At 38.6% G+C, this 21,390-nt stretch overlaps 1 protein-coding gene across 2 annotated transcripts in view; it reads left to right on the plus strand.

The window, feature by feature from the left end:
- The window catches only part of wipf1b (WAS/WASL interacting protein family, member 1b), a 25,584-nt gene extending 5,593 nt beyond the window's left edge, over nt 1–19,991 (plus strand). Inside the window, exons 2-10 of one of the 2 annotated variants that reach the window (XM_080868902.1) lie at nt 2,653–2,760; nt 14,238–14,346; nt 15,271–15,400; nt 15,576–15,728; nt 15,826–16,576; nt 17,875–17,975; nt 18,141–18,317; nt 18,827–18,940; nt 19,792–19,991. In XM_080868902.1, the coding sequence (XP_080725028.1) occupies nt 14,284–14,346; nt 15,271–15,400; nt 15,576–15,728; nt 15,826–16,576; nt 17,875–17,975; nt 18,141–18,317; nt 18,827–18,940; nt 19,792–19,844 (1,542 nt within the window). In that variant the 5' untranslated portion in view covers nt 2,653–2,760; nt 14,238–14,283 and the 3' untranslated portion in view covers nt 19,845–19,991. The remainder of the gene's footprint in view (nt 1–2,652; nt 2,761–14,237; nt 14,347–15,270; nt 15,401–15,575; nt 15,729–15,825; nt 16,577–17,874; nt 17,976–18,140; nt 18,318–18,826; nt 18,941–19,791) is intronic. The other variant, XM_080868903.1, reaches the window with a different exon arrangement.
- The last annotated feature ends 1,399 nt before the right edge of the window (nt 19,992–21,390 follow it).

A 21,390-nucleotide genomic window follows, 5' to 3' on the forward strand; every position in this document is an offset into this window, starting at 1 on the left:
TATGTGTATATGTGTATATATATATATATGTGTATATGTGTATATATATATATATGTGTATATGTGTATATATATGTATATGTGTATATATATATATATGTGTGTGTGTGTGTGTGTGTGTGTGTGTGTGTGTGTATATATGTGTGTGTATATATGTGTGTGTGTGTGTATATATGTGTGTGTGTATATATGTGTATATGTATGTGACACTTAAGTTAATTTAAAATTTGACATGCCACAACAAATACATCAGCATTTCAGGTAGAAGCCTGTGGCAATTTTGGAATATGGAGTCATCCACTTGCTGTTACGAGCTAGACAAAAAGATTGATAGCTCTCTCATATCTGTTAGTTTAAGATCAAGCTACAACCAGCACCGACTTAGCTTAGTACGGAGTGGAAACAGGGAAACGGTTATCTTTGCTTTGTCATAACAGAACTCACCCACAAACACCTGACTAATGAAAACGTGTCTGGTATGAAACAGTGCAGACAGCCTCTGTTCTATAGGGAGGTATAAGAACAAAAATGTGACTCTGTTCCTTTAAAGATGCATTTTCCTAGATTATTTTTGAGATTTACTACAGTTGCAGCCCAAACTGCTGATGCTGCAGTGACTAAACACTGCAACATGATGTAATGGGAAAACATCTTAGACATAGTGTTGGTGCATAACAAAAAATAACCCGTGCATTTCCAAAAAAGTCACACACTGAAAGATACTTAATACTTAATCTCTGGATTCAAAGCTTTAAGACTGTTTAATTTTAGCAGGATCTGTGCAGAATGAGTAAAAATACACTAATACACACTGCATGCTAAAGTATTGTAATGTAAATCACCATGCTATTGCTAGGGATGCATTTAAGCAGGGCTAGAAAACATGGAAAGATTTTGCTGTTGATCTCTTAAAGGTTAATGTTCTTGTGTTTCAGAATGTTTCGAGGAGATATAGAGGGATGTTTGTTTTTTGAATGCTTGCTTCATTCTCAGTCATTTATCAGTCCCATCACCTGCAATGACTGTGTTTAAATCTGTGTTTGCTTTGTTTGGGTGAGTGATGATTTAACAGAATAGGCATTTCTTTGATGGATTAGCCAGTTGCAACAGTCTCCGTTAAGGGAAACAGTGGCCTTTTATATGGTTAACTGAGGTAACTACCCAGACGTGTTTTTTCCCCTCACTGGAGACTCGATTCTGGTAAAGAAAAACAGCTGAGTACATGAGAATAAGCCAAGGTGTCTCCTTAAGACGCTGCTCTGTTGCTGTAGTTGGATGGAAAGCGGAGACATGAGGGAGAGTATTGAAGTGCAGCTGACGGTGGCTTGGCAGACCGCCTCTGACTGTGTGGTGAAGCAGGAAGTTTGACACTGAGAGCACAGGAAGCGTCTGCTGTGGAGCTATGCTAACCTTTATGTCCAGCCACATTATGGGCTGGAATCAATCAATTCACTTTCAGTTAAATAACAGCTGCACCTGATATTCTGTCATTAAAAAGCAGGGGAAAATAAATAAATAAATAAATATTTATATATATATATATATATATATATATATATATATATATATATATATATATATATATATATATATATATATATATATATATATATATATTGTGTGTGTGTATATGTATATGACACAGTCATGTCCCATTCACCACACAGCAGCTGAAGACACCAAATTGTAGCAAAAATGAAAATGTTTTGGTGTCATCACTAGGCTTCAGTTTGCAGGATGCAAAAAGACTGACAAAGATGTTAATGTTCCTAGCTGGTTCATCTCAGTACTCACTTGACTCTACTGCACTCAGGTGTTGCATACCAAAGAGCTGTTAATTTTATAAAATATATAAAAAATGTCTCTTGATAATAGTGTAACATCTATTTATCAATTAGTGAAATTGGCCATTAAGGCCACCTTTAGAATCTTAGATCTTAAACAGTCGCACAAAATAACACTGCCTTTCTATGTAAAGAAGTATCGAAATCTGGTTGTGCAGGAAGGTCACTGCAACCAAATAGGTCATCACATCTTGTAAACTGAGTGAAGAGCAAGCGAGCGAGGGTGCGCTAATTCCTCTTCTCTGAGGTTTCACCTTTTTTATAGTCGCTGTTTGTATCACACACAGTGTGCAGATGATCTTTACTTGAAAAGAACGTCCTTTAAAACATGAATTGCAATGCTGATGAACTACTGCATTTAACTTTTAAAAGTATAATATATTATAGATACATTACTTCTAAAAACTCTAGAAGGACCTTGTTGTGCTAGATTATATAACAAAAAATAACTTTGCATATTTCTTCTTATTTAGTGAATTTTGCTGCCTCAGTGTACGATTGCATTCTAATGATATTGCTGGACTCCTACCTGGATGAATAACCTCCACAGAGGTCAGATATTTGCTGGATTTCTATTGGCCCAGACTTCTTTTTAAACTCCAGCTCCCCTCCCCCTCCACCAGGTGGGGGAACTGAAAAAAGGAAGTGGTGCACGCTGTATGTATGCTCTGTATGTGTTTAAGAGGGACTTCTCTGAATATGTGATATGCAACTTTAGAGGAAGTGGAATCAAGAAGTCCTACTTGGTAATGAATGTGTGTTGAAGACTTTTAGATGCTACTAATCTTCCGTTTTTTTCCGTTTTCAGCTGTATGTGGCTGCTGTTCGCATTTTGCCTTTTTATGAGGAATGAGCTAAGGTGCTTTTTCTACTGTCTACTGAATATACTGCTGATTCTTCTATGGACACAGATTGAGTAAGTCCATTCACTTCTATGTTCTTTCCACTGTTTTGCGTCAAATTAAAAAAAAAAAGACTCTAAATCAGCCTGAAGTCTGTTGTTAACCTGGCGGCCCCTTTTTTGGAGTAGTTTAGTTGAAGTTATGAGCTAAAAAATAATTTGTTCCTATGGTGAGGAAGTTTGAGGGCAAAGCCCAGTCTTGGTTAAAGCCAGCTGAGCATCCGTTAGAATTCATTTCCTGGATTCTTTTAGTAATGTGAAAGTACATTGCATTGAGAAACTAGATAAAACAAATACATTAGGTAATGAATGCTGACCTTTTACAACATAACACTCAAAGTTTAGGTTCTTCAAAAGCAATTAGATGGATAAACATAACACATTGACTTCCTGGAGTTGTTAAGCCCACATTAGCAGACTTGCTATATTGTACATGATGATGATCTTACCGGGCCCCATTTAGCTCTAGCTTATTGTGGTCTTTCGCTGTCTTAAGCCTGGTCTTCACCGTAACAGGTGAGTTACTTAGTATGCTGCAGATTCAGCATACTAGATCAATTTCTTTGCCCTGAAAAGGTCTTTATTAGGTTTGGATTTATGTTCAAGAATATCATGTTTAACAAGGATATTAGTTTTGATGCATTTAACTGAATCTGAGCACAAAGAATGTGAAACAGCAGTACAACAACACAGTAGTTCAGCTGGCAATAATTATTAAGGCAATAGCATAACAGAAACACCACCAATATGCAGTCACATGCTTTCAATGCTATTTTCCGGTGTATTTTTTGCCTTAGCCTTATTTTGTTTCAGCTCATTGGGCTGTGACTCAGGAGCCTACATTTGTATTTGCAAACTACAAATGGGCCTTTCTGCTCTTTGAGGATTAATGATCATTGTGAGTTTATATTCACAGTAATCCTCAAAATTCTAGCAAAAGATAGATATGCATGCCTACATCTTAGATTATCATTATTATTATTATTGATTTTTTTTGCACCACGTAGCTTGACTGTCAATTCAGTATGTTATACAAGAACATTATATATAATAATATAATGTTTCTCCTACTTCCCTGTTATATTTTCTAACATATGTTGTTAGAAAGTATCCAACTGTTTTTGAGTTTCATCTTCACTTGTGTGGTCATCTCCTATCTGAGTCTTTTGTGCATGATCTGTTTTTAAATGACATGCTGCTGCCCAAACAGTGTCTCTGGAGTCTATATAGCCTTGAGGTGACTGTTGTAATTTGGAACTATATAATTAAATATAAACTGAAACATAATAACTACATGTCCAGTTACTTTGAAAGCCCTTGCAATCTGGCTGTTGTGTTAAAAGAGGTCTTTGAATAACCAACTCTGTGGGTAGTTATAGAATGTACCATCAATTTAAAAAACATAATTTTTTTTATTTAAAAGGACTGTATTGAATCATCCTTCAGCCTGCTTCAGAAAAAACACACATGATGAATCGTAAAACAAAATCTTTGAATGGTAGCCAAAGTCAAGGTAAATACATTGTCTTTTTTGTAGGAAGTGGTGTAGGTATGGAGGAAAACCAGAAAAAATGGTAAAAGTGGTTAGAAATCACATCACGTCGCCGAGTGGTTTCATATGCCTGTCCAGTCTATATTTGTCTTATGTGAATTTTGTGCAATAACCTTTTTTTCCTTTTCTGCTTAAATGTTGTCTGTCCATATTTCAATGCACGTCAGGGGAAAAACACAAATCCACAATACTTACAATAACGTTTTTTGAAGAAAAACTTAGGTGTTTTTTTTGTTGTTGTTGGAGGAAGACACATTCCCATCACAAACTATTTTCAGCTTTTAATTCTATTTTGGAGAAATGTTTGAGAGGTAAAATTACCCTGCTGAGTCGAAGACTAAAACAGCAGCAATGGAACCACATCTGTCAACATTCAGCTGGTGTGTGTGTCAGCGGGTGTGTGTATGTGAACACACCACAGGATGTTAGCTTAGCCACTCAGCACTGTTTCTGCTTAGTGTCAGACACATTTATTACTACCCTGGGCTTCTTGTAAAGTGTATAATATTACAGTTTTCCTGCAGCTCATGTTTAAAATCAGTTAAAATTTTTGAAATACACAAAATGTGTCTGATTTGTCTTATCGTTTATGGTAACTTAACACTCACTACTGAACCTGTTTGCAGCTTGGGTGGAGTTGAATGAAAAGTGATTGCAGGCTTCCCCTTAATGATAAGCCCGCTTCCACCCAACATGACCCCTTTGAAATTATTACACATGCTTATACTGACAAACAGCTTTTTAAAAAATAGTTTATACACAGTCTTCCACATTTCTTTACTTCCATATGAATGTAGAATCAATCTTTGGAAAAGTTACTATTTTGGCCATTCATCTGCACGTAATCAAAATGTTGAAGTCAGTTTGAGATAAAATCAGCTTTTATTTATTTATTTATTTTTTGCCTGTCCCTGTGTGGGATTGTCAATATTTGTCAATGCCATTTCCATAGAGAAGCACTGTCCACCCTCCCACCCTGCAAGCATAGTGCATGGCACAAACGCAAAAAACACAACAGCTCTTATCAACATTACAGATGGAGAGAAACGCACACTGGTGAGTTCATTTCCCACGTGCAGGAAAAGAATAACAAACAATGTTACATAAGGGAGCCTTGTTCACATACAGTGATGAATGACTTTTGGCTCACGGTAACGGTGAATACAAGTGGATGGATACCAGAATACCAGCTATATTATCAAGTCATTAAATGGTCCTTGTTTCTTCTTTACTTGTTTCTTTTTGTCTTTGTGCTAACCTGTTTGTTCTTGTATACGTGTAAAACCGAAGTGCAATTTGTGGAAAGAAAAAAATAACAAAAGGGGGGCGGATTCCTGCTCTAATTCACGAACCACAGCGTTCCTGTATGCTCTGAAGCCTGATAGTGTTTGTTACTGCTGTGCATCTAACATTTGTGAACTTTAAATAATCAAGTTTAGAGCTTGAAAATAAAATCACAGCATTTACAATATTGTGATGTATTTTTTTAATTAATCATTATGCACAATATTCTAAATGCCATATATTTCTTTTCAGACATTCACCATCGCATGCAATAATGTAAATGCTTTAAGATGCCAGAATTAAATTTCCCTTCCACTTAGCTAATTCCACCTAGCTATTTGGCTAGTTGTGCCATTTAACTTTAACAGTGAATATGAAATAATGTCAAAATACAGGAGTGCAAATTTCTAAGCTCCATAAGAAAACGCTCAGCTTTGATGATGGACTTTCTGGCTTTCATGTGGAGCATGTCATGTCACCCCTCTTTTATCCAGAAAGGGACAGAGGTGATTCTGTTCGATTAACTGAGAACAGTAGTAGACTTCTGAAGTCTAAAAGTTAATGTGTTAATGTATGTGAATTCACTCTATAATGTTATTTTTACAGTACCAGGCTTTAACTGTGAATGATGCAGTGAATCACAGTCAGATTAGGGTTATTCTTGCCACACAGAAGTGTAGCTGCTCCTTTGTATCTGCACATCATAGCTCCATCGCTTATGAAGCCAACAACCTGTGCACGTTAACGTTTTTTCAGAGACACCCTTTAGAACAAGAGTTTTCAACTTTGGGATATCACAAACAGCAACCCCGAGGTATAACGGCTATTTAACAAGTTGTAAAGAAAAGCTGCAGATCTGATCTTTGTAGAGAATTATTGCTGATCAGGCACATTTTAGACTCAGCAGCCTCTTTGATCAGAAATATTTTTTAGAATTTTTGTGACGTTCCTATGAAATTTGACACTCTGAATCCTTTTAATTTCTCTTTTCATTAGATAGCTTTCTTGTTGAAATGGCAACACTATTATGGCGGTATAATAAAAAGTCCAAATGGTATGGGAGTTAGATGGTCCTGTATATGCAGTGCCATCTCTTCTGTTTACAGACCACAAGCACTCAAAGTCAATTTCTAATTGTATTGTGGTTTGCGACATAGACTATTTGAAGATATAGTGCTAAAAATCAGAGGGTTTGTGGGGGTTGTATTCCTACGAGCCGTAATACATATTTTTGCAAAGGCTGTAGCATGTAGACTGGGGGGTCTGCCCATCCATTTTCACAAAACAGACAGAGATACAATCCCTCTGCTTTCTCTCTTTATGAATAGACACTTCTCGCTAAATTCAAAGAGGTTAGATGTGTGAGCATGTATGTCAGTTTGTATGTGCATGCACGTGTGCACAAGTGTGTATGCACGTGAGTCATGTATGTCAGTTTGTATGTGCATGCACGTGTGCACAAGTGTGTATGCACGTGAGTCATGTGTGTTGGTTCAGTGCAAAGATGCCAAGATGAAAGTATAATGGGGCCGATTAAATTTAATGTGTTAGTGGGAAAACACTTTGACTGGCATTCGGTTACCGATAACTCATTGCAGCAAGCCCAGCCAGTGGTGCTTTGGGGACACATAGACGTGACTTAATAAGCTACCAAAATGTGATGTTTCCATTTTAGGGAGCCTTCAGTCGGTAAAATGCATCAAGTTAGCGAGTCACCAAGCAATGAAATGTGGAGATCTTAACAAAAGAACAAACTTTGTTCTTCTTCAGGGTAGCAGTCACAAAGTCTGTGCTTTGTAATATGAATTTGTGTATGTATGATTTTACTTAAGCAGTAAATCTAATGAGGATGTGGAGCACAGGGGGTTCAGTGGCGGGATGAAGAAGCCTTTTTATGACCATTTGTAAACTGAAGCATATGTTAGAGGTTGAGTCTGTGTTTTCATGGAGTCTCTTCAAAGTCCCTCAAATCTTCCTCCCTGCTTCTCCCTTCTTGCTCCTCTCTGTTTGTCAAAGGAACCATTGTGAAGTGCTTTGCTAATATTAGGCTATGTGTGAATAAGAGAGAGGGAGAGAAGTTTTGAAGCGCATTTTACCATTTCATCACACAAGCCTGTTTCCTTTGGGGAAGTTGATGTCTTTCTTCAGTTAGTCAGAGCTGTTTCAGCATTATTTAAAAATGCAGCTAGCACACAGCTCATAATGCAAATTAATTCTTGTTTTGTTGTTGTCACCTTAAATAACTTACATGCTCACTTTCAACTATATAAAACCAGAAAGGTGGTTTTAACCACAGCTTCACTCCCTTGCCAACACACGAGAGTGGATGGATTGTGCATTGAACACAATGACCAGTTGTCAGCAGTGAATGCACCCAACAATTAACTGCACTCTTCAGATATTGCACCAACTGACATCACACGAACTGTGTACTAGGGAACTGGCAGGTGGAAAATCATTCAACTATGTCGGAAATTTGCATTCTCAAATGCATTCTGTCAGGTATTCAGGGTTCAATGCATGTGTGAAAAATGTCTTTGGTAATCCTGACGCTCACTTACCAGTCTTCTATCTGCAGTTGTATCAGTGTAATTTCATCACTGGGAGAGGAAATGAGTTGATGCAGCAGTCTTGGTATTTGGCAACTTAGCCATATTTGGAGAAAATTTACTACAGATAAAAGCAAGATCAGACATCCCTTGGTTGTTAGTCCTTTACTGATTACCAGGATATCATGAATTAACCTCTTGCTAGTAATCTAATCCTTGCGCTGTCTACTGTGATTTCAATGTTATTTTTTTTCTTTATGTAGCATCAAATCACAACAGCAGTCACCTCAATTGTAAAGCAAAGACCCTACAATAATACACAGAAAAGGAATGCCTTAAAATAGCATTCTTTGTAATGTCTTTGAGGGGAATTAGGGGACTTCTCTAGCTTCAAAAATAAATCTGTTGTATAAAAGTCTATAGACCAATAGGCTTAGGGGCTCACTCATGAGTTTCAAATCTTTTTGAATACTGCATAATGTTTATTGTATGATTGCAGGTTGTATGAGCATAAAATCACACAGTTTACCAGACATTTAATTTCAGTTTCTTGAGTTTTTCAGTCTCATCCAACCCTTATCACAGCCAAACGCCAAGATGGATGAGGCTTCACAGCAGGACTTCACTAAGCACTAGTAGAAATCACAGTTGTGTCTCTCTCATACAATGTCTGGTGGTAACTCAAAAAATGAATTGAATTTAATAATTCTGTGGGGTTTGCTTGGGCCAGCTTCATCTTATCAAGACAACTTGGACAATTCTATGTTTCAAAATTTATGGGAGCAGTTTGTTCAAGCATGCCTGTGCCCCAGTGCACAAATCAAGGTCCCTAAAGGCATGGGCTGGGTGCCTTTAGAGACCTTGATTGTGGAAGAACTTCATTGGGTCGCACAGAGTGCTGACCTCTACCGCACCGTACACCTTTGGGACACATTAGATTGCAAGTCAGGCCCTGTTCTACAACATCATTATCTGTCCTCAAAATGCTTGGGAATTCTGGATGAATGAGTAAAAATTCCCACACACATACTCCAAAATTTTCCTGAAAGCCTACCCGGAAGAGTAACGGCCTTTATAACTGCAAAAGTTACTCCACCTATTTAAAGTGGATTGTCCTAAAAGGTTGTGTAGAAGTGTAGGTGGCTTCGTACCTTTTGTCTATGTATAATTTCTATGATTATCATCTACTTGTACCACAGTAGAAAGCGCAAGGATAAATTATATTGCAAGTATCAGGATATAATGCTTGTCTTCAAAGCCAAATACATTGCTACTGTAAGAGGAAAACTCGTTTAAAACAAATATATATGTCATTAACTAACACGTTAGTTTTTCCTGTGTATCAGTGTTGACAGAGCTACTCTGTGATCACAGAGGTTAGGTAAGCTCGGGCACAGTAGGCAAGAGGTCTTTCACAATCTTCAAAAACACCCCACACGAACTGATACATTATATTTCCAAATAAATGTTATACACTGAATTTTTCAACTCTGTAGTTTTTAAAACAGAAATATTTAGGAATTGGTGAACATCTTTGTGCACCAACACACAATTTTCTTCTAAATCCTCTCTTTACTCTTCACCGAATCTGTATTCTTATTACTGCTAAATATGACTAAAGAATGTATGAAAGGAATTGCAAATGAGAAGTTTCCAATTTCTGAGTGACTTAATTACTTGAGGTGGTGTGATATACCAGCCCTGACACTGATGCATGTTTACGGTACATGCTGTCCTCTTTAGACTCTGTTCTCACTCAGTGTTTTATCGTTTGTTTCTGCAGCATTTACAGGCTTTTTCTTGCTCTACATTGAGAAATAACTGCCTAATGTTTCAACTTCTTACTAATAATCATGTTGAATATTATTGTTATTGTTTTTTTGCTATAAACATGTTCTTTTGTCCCTGTAACAGATATACAGTTGTTATAATGGAAGTAAATTTGTATGACATTTGCTGTATCCCTATAACAACCCCAGTACGAGATGGGGATCATTTTTGAAGACCCATGTATGCCTTAAAATAAGATTTGTGTTGCTAGCTTTAGGAAGCAGACAAAATCTAAACTTCACTTTTCGCTGTTTTGAGACACTGAGAGCGACAAAGGACGCAGGAACCAGTGAGACTGGGCGATAGGGAAAGGGCATTGAGTGAAACTGTCCGAGACTGAGAAAAGAAGGCTGATAGTTCATGCAAGGGTGAACATGAAGGCACAAAAAAGGAGGAACATGGGGGTTATACACACATGCAGGGTGTGTGTGTGGAGTTGGGGTGTGGTTTGGCGAGTCACAGTTGAGAGAAAGAAAATGAGGTAGGAGAATATCAAAATGATGCGTGGCTGCGATGTAGAGGCATCGGATGGCAACCGGATGGCTGCGGTTCTTGAGGCGCATCGTGACTTCCTGTTTGTCAGCAGCATACAGGAAGTAAGAGGCCCCTTGAGGATGGTCTTTTTTTATGCGTGCAAATAAAAATGAAGTGAGAACGTGAGGTGTGTATTTTTGTGAGATGAAACAGTTGATATGGATAAATACAAGTGAAAGTTAGTCAATAAGGTTAAATGCCTTTTGCCTACTGTACGTGGCCTCGCCTAACCTCTGTGATTAGAGTAGTTATGTTGACACTGGTAAACAGACAAACCAATGAGTTTGTTTGTTATTTGCATTCAGACTAGTTTGCCATTATGATAGCAATGGATTAGGCTTAGAAAATAAATATTATATTATTTATATATTCATCTTTGGAGTAAATCAGTAATCACAACCCTGCCTTGATTGCTTCGTGGCTTTTTTTACATCAACCTTTTTTATCAAACAGGTAATTTAAACTATCCACTCAGATATCGACAGATATCAGAAGTCTTGTTCATTTTCAGTTTATTTGGGGAAGTGTCAAATGTGAGTGACGCACTGGGTTTCTGACACCTTCCTGACATCATTTTCTCTGGTAGTAAACAAGTCTTACTCTTTACTGGAATCTTAGTCCTTTTCTCATAGGGTGAAATGTGACTGGTGACATGGCCACTTGCATTGGTGTAGTGTTCTGGATACATTGCATTACAGACAGGGATTGCATTTATTTGCCTCATCGATGAGAGTTTACATTCAAGAGATCCAATTGAAAAGAACTTTTAAACTTAAGCATCTGTGCCATCCTTATGACACAGTTACTGTTATACAAACAGACAACTGTACTGAACATTTCTATCTGACTTAACTCTTGAAATGCAGGTAAACCAGTATACTTGCATAACTACACGTCAGCGGTCACATAAAATAATCTTAGATTCAGTTAGATACATTGGTATCTTGTGATAGGTTAAGAAAAACTGAATCTCTCCCTCGTGAAAAACAACGCATAGTGGATGCTTGAAGCAAATGAGTTTAGCAAGTTCATAGTTCTGCCTGATGTTAGAACAGAAAGCTGCCGCTGCACAGCTTCATGGACATGAGAATCAGTGGTCTGCAGCTGTTTCTACATCAGCCATGTTCAGTTTGTCCTTAAGCTGCACGCATTCACTATTCACGTACTGTTTTTCTTTCCCCTATTTTCTTCTCAGTGGAAAAGAGCAATGGTAATGAGAATAATAGCAGCTAATACATTATCACAGTCACAGGATGGTGTGTTAATCATCAGTATTTTATTATAAGCATTATAAACTCTTGGACTTCCCATTGGCATTTACACAGAATGAGCCCTTGTAACATTGTCTTCTGGCTTTGTAAAAATAAACTCTTTATATAGATTTACAACACTTTTTGAAGCTGTGGTTACAGGAACTGAACACTCAAGTTCCTTAGTGATGAAACTTTTACTGTCAGTTTGCCGTTGTATGTGAGATCGATATCAACTGATTTGTTGTTATGACCTGCTACTCCTCATATTTCTGGAAAAAAATATTTCCTTCTCGAGCGATCTTGTCTCCGTCGTTTACTTTCAGTTCCTCCAAGAATTCAACATAGCATAAATACATGACATTATAGTGCAAAGGGTGATACATTTTCCAGTCAGAACCACTTTTATTAGTAATGTTTAGTTAAAAAAAGACTCGACTAAAGAGGAAGTCATATCATAGAGAGCCTTTGCTGCTGTCTTTGCAGTTGCTGGACTCCCCCACTGATTTGTACAGCAGGCTAAAACCCAAGTGGAGCTCAGATGTAGTGAACGAGCACCACCACGATAAATGATTGTGATGTTGTGCGATCCCTGCCAGTCAAACAAAGTAACCTACAGTTTTTGGTTTTTTGTTTTTTTTGTATTCTGCATATTTTCAGACTTCTCACCAAATTTAAGGAAATGAAAGTAACTTTCTTTAGCCACTGTTTTTTGTGTGCAAAATGTATAGACGCATGCACTTCAGTGCAGTCAGCTCATAGTATCTACTGTACTTGTCATTAAATAAACTACAGCTTAAAATACTTTAAAAAGGATTTCCTTGTGGTATTTTTCTAAACAGTTATTAGCATCCATATGTAGTCCTATCAATCCCTGCTAGTCTGTGAATGACAGAGATTTTGCTAGAGAAATGATCATCAGAGTGTGCTTTTGCTGTTTGGCACGAACATAATGAGAACTGTTACTTCCACACCAACATTTTGTAGTTTAACCTTTTGGTTTGTAGAAACTAGTTGAGGAAGTCAGAGAGTAACTCACAGCACAATACTATCACATCAAAGCTATGTATAATGTTGCGTTCCTGTGATATTTGAAACACGAAACAGTTATCTGTAATCTACACACATAAGCCACACTATTAGGTACACCTCGCTACGTATTATATAGTTGTGGCAAATTTGTCAGATGCACATCCAAGATGCAAATCTTCTGTTCCACAACATCCCAAAGGTGCACTGTTGGATTGAAATCTGATGACTGTGAAATACATTTGAATACAGTGAACTCACTGCCATATTCAAGCAGCCAGTCTGAGATGATTTGAAATGTGTCATCCTGCTGGACGCAGCCATCAGTGGCTGGATGGACAATAGCAGGTTGGCTGTGAAGTTTAAACAATGCTCAGTTGGTACTAAGGCTCTAAATGTGTACCACCAACCTGAACCACTGGCCAGATTGGATCCATGCTTTCATGTTGGTGAAATTCTGACTCTACCATTTGAATGTCATGGCAGAAATTAAGACTCATCAGACTAGGTAACTTGTTTCCGATATTCATTCATGCAATTTCGATGAATTCGTATGAATCCTCAGTTTCCTTTTTTTAGCTGACCTGAGTGGCAACAGGCGTGGCCTTCTAGCCCATGTGCTTCAAGGCTTGCTGTTAATTTAAAGATCCTCTTCTGCTTAACTTGGTTTGTAAAGAGTTCTTATTTGAGTTACTGTTGCCCTTGCATCAGCTCAAAGCAGTCTGGCCCTGGCATCAAGAAGGCATTTTCTCCCAGAGGACTGCTGCTCACTGGAAACTTTCTCTTTAGGACCATTCTCTATAAACTCTAGAGACGGTTGTATGGGAAAGTCATAGTAGTTCATAGGTTTCTGAAATACTCAGACCAACCGGTCTGGGACCAACTGCCATGCCAAATTCAAAGTCACTTAAATCACCTTTATCACTCAATCAGATGCTTCATTTGAACTTCAGCTGGTCATCTGTTTCATGTCTACATGCCTTAATGCTTCGAGTTGCTGCCATGTGATTGGCTGATTAGATTTTTATGTTAATGGGCAGTTGAACACGTGTACCTAACAAACTGGCGAGTAAGTGTATCACAAAAACCGTGTAACTGAAGGAGGAAAAAAATGTCCCTAAAAAGGCAAAAAGCAATGGCAATCACTACATTGTGATGTCAGCAGCATACAGCATTTTTGTCACTATTTTTGTGATTCAGTTTTGTTTGCCGTCTGCCATTTTTTTACTGTCTCTACCATCCTGTGGTGGAGTCATGAATAATATAGTCATCAGAAAAGCCTTTAATTGATAAACAAATTGTAAGAGGAAACACAAATGTACTGCAGTGCAAGCATCCTGCCTCATCCCTAATGGGACACTGGGATGCTTTAAAAATGCAGTCTGCTGCTTAAGAGGTCCAAACATAATTCAACATCAGCTTGTTTTCCCTGTTTTTCAAGAATGTCTGTGATCTGTATTCCAGGGTGCGGCATCCAGTGCAGATAGAGTAAAACAGAGGAAAGCAGAAGATGCCAGGACCACCTCCACCACCGCCACCTCCAGCAGCTCCCCCTCCTCCTACTTTTGCTCTTGTGAGTTTTTGTTTTCATTTATCTAAATCAAGCCAGATCTGTTGCTCTGTTCTACTGAGCTAGAGACATCTTGTGGCCATATAATGTCATAACAAATCTTTTTTTTTTTTGTTATTTTTCATTCATAGTTTCATCTACATGGCCTGTCACTTTAAAGTTGAAGTAATTTAAGAAATGACAGTTTTCTCTTTCTTTCACTGACTGTTTATCCATCTCTCTATAAAATGCTATAAAGTAATGTAGTGTTGAAAAGCTTGCTCTAGAAATCTAAAAGCTTACAATTGACTAGGTACCCTGCCAAAAATGAAAGAAATGTCAACATTTTAATCACATCCTCAATGTAATAGATTGACCTTACCTCTTTGAGCATTTAATAGCAACAGCATCTTCACCGTTTCACACTGAAGAATATGTGTTGGAGCTTTTTTTTTTATTATTTCAAAAGGAAAATGCTATTTAATTTCCAGAAATTAGTCTTTTGTGACAGACGAAAAGACCACCCACTTTGAGGCATTTGACTGGTTGAAGGCATGGCAGATAGCAATCAGCAGTGATGCGACCAGCAGAAAAAGGGCAGTGTAATTTCTGCCAAGAATTTGAAGGGAAAAGAAAGCTTAAATATGTATTGAACACTGGGTAATAATGAACAGTATCATCCTTTGCTGAGTTGCGTTGTCCAGTAATATCTGAAAAAGAAGTGCAGGCATGTTCAAAACAACAATATTAATGTTAGATGTATTATAAATCCCTTAATCAAAAATATATCAAAATAACTTGTAACCTTGATTTTAACCACTAACATTTTGCTTTAATGTTAATTTAATGACATCTTTTTCCAATTAAGCATAACTAATTACAATTACATGTATTTCTCAATTTGCTAGTGGCTTCCCAAGGCTGACAGTGTTTGTGTGTCTTTTTCAGGCCAACACAGAAAAACCAAATCTAAGCCGTTCAGAGCAGCATGGAAGGAGTGCTCTTTTGTCTGATATTGGTAAAGGAGCCAGACTAAAGAAAACTGTTACAAATGACCGCAGTGCACCCGTATTTGACAGTAAGTCGATGTCATTTCAGTGACTATTTCAGTTATGATTGCAAAGGAGAAATAATGGGAGTTAGTCATATTAACTTAGTCACAAGTAATGAGGAAATAATATGATTCAGTAATGAATGTCCTCCACATGTCGCAAGAATGATTAACTCAATATTTGTTTGTTTTTTTCTATCAGAACCCAAAGGAGGAGGAGGAGGTGGGGGAGGAGGAGGAGGAGGCGGGGGAGGAGGAGGAGGAGGATGTGGTGGTGGGGCTCCTGCTGGCTTAGGAGGCCTGTTTGCGGGTGGGATGCCAAAACTGAGATCTGCAGCGAACAGAGACTCCAATGGTAAAAAAAAAGAAAAAAAAGATACAAAACAATGACAAACAACAAAGAAAATTTTGTGCAATCTCGTAGTTTATTTTTCCGTTTTGTTCTCTGTCAGACTCGGGACCCAGCCGAGGACCCATTCTCCCACCTGGAGGCCGATCCGGTGGCCCAAGCCCTTTTGGTGGTGGTGGCCCAAGCCCTTTTGGTGGTGGTGGAAGCCCTAGCGGCGGACCACCTAGACTTCCAGGAACCCCTGCTGGTGGCCGTAGCAGTGCCCCTGATCTTCCCAAGGGCCGCCCAGGTTTTCCATCCAGGCAAGACTCTCCAGGAGGTGCTCCTCCTCCCGTACCCAACACACCTCGACCTGCTCAGTCCTTCCCATCTCGTGGGGGCCCACCTCCACCATCACTCCCCACAGGACCAAGGCCGGGCCATGGATCTCCATCTGGACCACCAAGCATTCCATCAGGGAGGCACGGCCCTCTTCCTCCGCCACCAGGAGGTTCCACACCAGGCCCTCGAACAAGCTTCTCCTCGCCTCCTCCACCTTCAAATAGCAGCAGACCTCCCTTACCACCTGCTCCAGGAGGGAGGCCCCCACTTCCTGATGATCGACCGCCACCACCACCTGCCCCTGGAGGACACCGGCCATCCATACCACGTGACATGCCGCCACCTCCTCCTCCTTCAGTCAACTCCAAACCTTCTCCGTCTGTTGCTTCTTCCTCACCTTCGCGTCCCACACCCGGTGGGGGTGCACCTCCTCTTCCACCAGGACGTCCAGGGCCTCCTTCCTTACCTCCCACCCCAGTAGGAGGTGATGACCCCTCACCTCGTCTACCCCAAAGAAACAGCTCGCTCAACAGGTACTGACAAAGTTTTATCTGATATGCCACCTGAAATCTGTTAAATCTTAATGGATGACTGCAAGAAATAAGAAATGCAGCGGTGCATTTCTTATCAGACAATGTGAGCATGGTATCTACTTTGGTCGACATATCAGAGTTTGCATAGATTCAAATCTAATAGCTGTTCTATGATGCTGCAGTTCACACTTCATGCAAAGGAACCAGTAGCTTCCTTAAAAAGGCCACTCGCAGTTTGAAAACTTAAGTTGAATGTTGATAAAATCTTTTTTTTTTCTCGAATTTAATTTGGCTTTAAACTAAGAGGTTTCCTAGTCTAGTCACAGTCTAAAACATACATACCACTAAGCACTTACTCTAGCTTTGGAAGGTTCCTGTTGCTACTGAGGTGGGAAACCTACTGTTAAATTAGGTGTTTGCTTTGCTATTAAGCAGTAGGTAATCGTCCCAAACCACAAAATAAATGACAAACAGATAAAGCAAAATTAAGTACACAATAAAACAGCAAACTTGCAAATTGCAAGGAAAAATAAAAATAAAGCTAAACTACCTGTCCACACCAAAAAACACAAAATAATGTGTGTATCTATAAAAAAGTTAAGTCTACCCCACTCCTCAGCTTTCAGGATGATCTGATATCGTCGTGTTGGTGTTTTTGCTGGAACAACATAGTAAATGTTGCTCCAGGATCAACATTGCAAGTGACCAATCACATTGTTGTGACGTTATTCTTTGGCGCGCCAAGCCATTCGTGCATTTATGAAATTCCAATGTTGCAAGGACAATATCAATTCTGCTTAGTGTTTATTAAAGGGTTAGGGTTAGGTAAAAGTATGATGTCACAATATTCTGATTGGTCACTTGCAATGTTGATGCTGGAACAACATTTACTATGTTGATCTGGGAACAACACCAACATGACAATATCAGATTGTGGCAGGTTTCATCTCTTAGCTAAACTCCACCTGGTGTCTGCTTACAACATTGGCTGATTTAACAGATGGCATTCAAACATTGCTAACTGTGGAGAACAGAAGGAGAGGTGCACACAGCAACATCCAAGTTTGTTTAACTAAAATGGCAAAAGTGACTGGGGTGCAAATCTGAAAGAAGAGCGATTAGTGCTTGATGCTCTATGAAGTTAAATCTGTATGTCGTATTTCAGATATGCAGTTTAATCCTCAAGGTTTTAAAGTAGTGTGCACAATGATTTATATTTCCTAAGGGATGTGTGCTTAAAAAATAGGGATACTTTAAAAAGGATTAACATAGATTAATATTACATTTATCTTCGCCAGCCATAGTCCAGCACCACCACCTACCCGGTCAGGACCTCTCCCTCCTCCTCCAAATGAGAGACCACCAGCTCTTGGAAGGAACCAGTCATCAGTACGCTCGGGTAAAAAAGAGCTCACCTGTTAATTGAACTATGAATTACTGCAGCATTCTAATTTTATATTAGACATATTTATGATATAGCATGCCCATTAACATCAAAAGTTACTGGATTTTATGCCACTTTGGATCATTTAACATCCTATTGTTTTTTTCTCCCGCTCCAAAGGCCCTCTACCTCCTCCACCTCCTGCAGGTCGACCTATGGGACGGCCAGGCCCAGAGCCCCCTCGTGGTGGACCCGGAGGCAGGCCTCCCCTTCCTCCTGACAGGCCGGGAACAGGAGGTGGGTTTCCTCCACCACCACCCATGGGGAATGGTTTCCAAAACCACAACCAAATACAAGGTGAGAAAAACCTTTAATATGTCATTAAGGTTTATTTGAGTAGTCTATAAAATAATTTTGCTACTTTATGGCAAGACGATGCAAAAATAAAGAGGAAAATAGCACTGAAGTATGTCGAGTCTGTTTAAGGAACAACAATAAAATCCTAAAACCAGCACGTAAGCCCATGTGTACCAGTGGTTACTTTCCAAACAGAAGAGGCTAACTCTGACTTCTAAAGGACTTTTTCAGACGATATCCTTCAGCACTGTTTTTAAGACGTAAAGTCTGTTATGTTCAGTTATGGCAAAAGAACTCACTCACCTCCGCTGCAGTTGTTTTTACTCCTTTAACCAAAGTAGTAAGATTGTAAAACGAGTTTACAGGGATCCATTTTTTAAAATTACATTTTTAGTCATGTTTCATCCAATTCTAAACAAATACAATATCCTTTATACATATACTGTCATAAAGCTAAGTCATTCTCCTGGAGAAATTAACACTGACACCTTCATTCTTTCCATTAATAGATGAGTGGGAGGGTCGGTTCAATTTTCACCCAGTGTCAGACCTTCCTCCACCTGAGCCCTATGTGCACTCCCAGAAGACCTACCCCAGTAAGCTTGGCAAAAATGAAAGCAAAGGTGAGTTCTGCATGTTATCTGCACTCAGCATCGTTAGATGATCTTCATGCAGTTTTCAGTTTGCTTAGTAACCTGTTAAAGACACTGACAGACCAGTGCATAACATTACATATTTTAACATTACTTTGGACATGAGCCACTTGATCCATAGTCCTTTACAGCACAAAAAACATCAGAAAAAAGGAAAGAATACAAAACAGGAAAAAGTGATGCTGATTATAACATTACAAATTAACGATATATTATTGATTTAATATATTCAATATGAGATTCTAATCAAAGCAAAGTAGTTTATCAGCATTCCTTTATGGTTTGTAAATTACTTCTGATGAACTGACATCTGACATTGTAGCTCCTCATTTCAGCCCAGGCCACGTTCTGGTACCAGTCCTAATTGTGTTGTCTGTGGCCTATTACTACTAGCCTCAACATTAATTTATCTCTCTTATAATTGTCTGCAGTACTTTTCCGACATTTGACAATAACTCCCATTTAACTCCCAACATCAAAGTTTGCTGTCCCTCCCAGTTCATTACTTTGCTTTTGTAATCTTCTTTTCAACAATCAATCAATGTCCCAACTGTAAAACGTCACAACATTCAGTTTAGTTCTGTTAAGTCTTTCTGGCTATAATCAGACTACCTTACAATATTTAAGCATTTGTGCACCATTAAATTAAAAATATTGAACTCACTAAAGATTTTGGCTGATATTTACATTATATTAGTCCAAACTTCCAAACAAGTGGGAAAACTGTTGATCTGGCTTGTCAGACACTGCCATCTGGTGGAGGAAAACATGCTCTGTTACTAAAGAAAGCACTAACTTTGTGTGTCTTTGATTCTTTGCAGGTTCTGGTAAAAAGGAAAGAGGAGCACCTCCTCTTCCTCCTATACCCAGGTGAAGATAAGATGGAAGCTATCGCAACACTTGGAACTACCCCCTTTGTCTACCTGCCCTATTTGTCTTTTTTGTTGCGCTCATTGTGCTTTGACCTGCAGCATGTAGTTCAAGTAAGAACTGCAACATGTAAGATGGACCTGAAATACAGTTGTCCAAAAAAAGGACAAACTCACAATGTGGAGTTTACATCATGTGCCTCTGTAACAGCAGAATGACACATTAAATGACCAAAGCATGTTTATATTTTGGTACACTTTGTCTAGGTTTACAACCATGCCGTTTTATTTGGGTGTCCTGAGTCATAGCTGCCTCATGAGCAACAGTGGTTTCATGACCCTTTATGCACATCGACTTTATTCCAATAACTTATTTAGTCTTTGCTTCCAATGTTTGGATTGCATAAACTGCTTGCTAGTTATTCCATTCTTATCAACCAACCAGTTACACTTTTGAAAAGGAATAGAAAAGCATACTTGACAAATGTGGCATGTAGCACATGTGACTTTCTGGGACTATTTATGGATTAAAACGGATTAAAAATCTTATGACTATATTTTAGTTCCAGGATTGTTGTGTAGTGCAAGGCTTCTTATGCAATCAGTCATCTTATACAAGTGTTGAAAAGCTGCAAGCTGTTATTTTATGAACCAGTGTTTCCCTAGTGCCTTTTCTATTCATGATTATACTTAAGGTTACTTAAAGGAATTAGCTAGAGATGCCTTTTATGCCTTATGATGCTTATGCCTCATCTATTTGTTAAGTTGGAACAACTCTGGTGATGTCAGTGTTGAAACAGAAGCATTGACTACCAGATCATTTAGAACAGAGGTTCTCAAAGTGGGGTTCAGGAACCTTAGGGAGTCCACAACTTAAAGGTCCACAAAATAATTTTCTTTAAAGAATGTGGTATGACTGAAAATTGCATACGTACATACAGGGACCATTGGCGCAACTACAAAAAGCATCATTCCCACATTATCAATAAAACAGTTAGAACATCAGTACTATATCAGCGTGTCATACTTACATAGACCTAGACATGGAACCAAAGTGTAAAAGGCCTTAACTTCCAGGCTCCACTGCAGAAAACACATCAGGGGGAACATGAATGTCTAATTTGCCAAAACCACATGTGCCTTAACAATGTGCATCTGTGTGTTTCTGTTGGAGCCACTGAATGGTACGTTTTTTTGTTTGTTTGTCTTTTACAGTTATGTGTGACATGAGCTTGCTTCTAATGTTTATGATTGAGGTGTTAAAATAAATTTTGTATGGGAATATGGCAACATAATTGAACTGATTTTTGTTTTGCGTTTTTTTGTTGTTGTTTTTTTTGTTTGTTTTTTTTGTCAAAGCTCCCTTGACTTAATATGAAGGTCATGTGTTTGTATCAGTATAATTTCAACAACCAATATTGAATGATGGTATTATTTTAAGTTATGTTTAAGAACTGTGCAGTATTATGTGTTTGCTTCACAAAGCATTGCTTTAAAACTGTCCGGTATACATGATCCATCATGTAGGGATCATGTATACATGATGGATCG

The sequence above is a fragment of the Rhamphochromis sp. 'chilingali' genome, assembly GCF_963969265.1.
Source record: "Rhamphochromis sp. 'chilingali' genome assembly, chromosome: 20".
NCBI lineage: Eukaryota > Metazoa > Chordata > Actinopteri > Cichliformes > Cichlidae > Rhamphochromis > Rhamphochromis sp. 'chilingali'.